Here is a 1,061-nt window from a genome sequence, read left to right on the forward strand (position 1 = left end):
TTCCTCTATCTCTGGGACTGATTTAGGATGATGCTTTTGATAAAGGAATATGATTTTGAGAATGTCTTGGCAATACTGCTCTAAATGGAACATATTGCCATGGATAAAATGGGTGGGATTATTGATTTCATGTGCTAGACCGCCAACAAGCTTCCCTAAGCTTGACATCTTCTCAGCTTGTATTAGCTGAGTTTGGGTCTCCTTTAACTCATCAAGGGTCTTTTTGAGCTTTTCATTGGCTTGAGTTAAGTCTTGGGTTCTTTCCTGGACCCGACCCTCTAACGCTATGTTAATGGATTCTAAGGATAATGCCGCTTGCTTTCGATCAGTAATATTGATCAGTGAGCCAGAGAAAACCTTTTCCCCATGGTTGAGTTTGCTAATGAGAGAAAGTTCCAGCCAAACAACTCCACCGTCCTGATTCAGAAATCTAAGCTCGCTGCAGAGCCCTTGGACATCGGTGGGCATTTCTAGAGCCTGGATCCAAACAGTTCTATCCTCAGGAACTAAAAATTCTTGCGGACTTTTTCCTAAACTCGATTTGATTGGATACCCTAAGGTGACTGTCCAGGCACGATTTAATAAAGTGAATTCTCCAGAGGCGTTACATTCAAAAACGACCTCCTTTAGGTTCTCAATGAGAGTGCGATAGCGCTTTTCAGACTCAGATAGCTTTTCGATTAAGCGATATTGAATCTGAGTGGACAGTTCGTTGTCTATATCAGCCTGAGATTGTTGGTTAGGGTCGACCATAGCTTCGCTGCCGCTAAGTAAGCTCTGAAGACGTTACGACTTCGGCATATAGGGGAAAAATGGTCTCAACATAAAATTCCTGCTCCAAAGCAGTACGAGAAATGATGCAGTCTGACAAGATGCACACTTCATATCCTCTTTCATGGGCTGCGCGGGCAGTGGAGTCAATACAGATTGCGGTGGCTGCCCCTGCTAGTACGAGTGACTGAATATTATTTTGCTGGAGGATAGTATCAAGCTGGGTATTGGCAAAGGCATTAAAACTTTGTCGACCTTCCAACTCCAGAATCTGATTGTCATTCCGAAAT

The 1,061-nt window shown here is 43.4% G+C and overlaps 1 protein-coding gene across 1 annotated transcript; it reads right to left on the minus strand.

The window, feature by feature from the left end:
• Positions 1-76: 76 nt before the first annotated feature.
• TRIADDRAFT_62746 (uncharacterized protein) lies at positions 77-753 on the minus strand (the record flags this gene model as incomplete). Its single annotated transcript, XM_002118696.1, has 1 exon — positions 77-753. A coding segment is annotated over one exon (677 nt), but the record flags the coding sequence as incomplete, so codon positions are not given.
• Between the last annotated feature and the right edge of the window lie 308 nt (positions 754-1,061).

This window comes from Trichoplax adhaerens, genomic scaffold (genome assembly GCF_000150275.1).
Source record: "Trichoplax adhaerens TRIADscaffold_664 genomic scaffold, whole genome shotgun sequence".
NCBI lineage: Eukaryota > Metazoa > Placozoa > Uniplacotomia > Trichoplacea > Trichoplacidae > Trichoplax > Trichoplax adhaerens.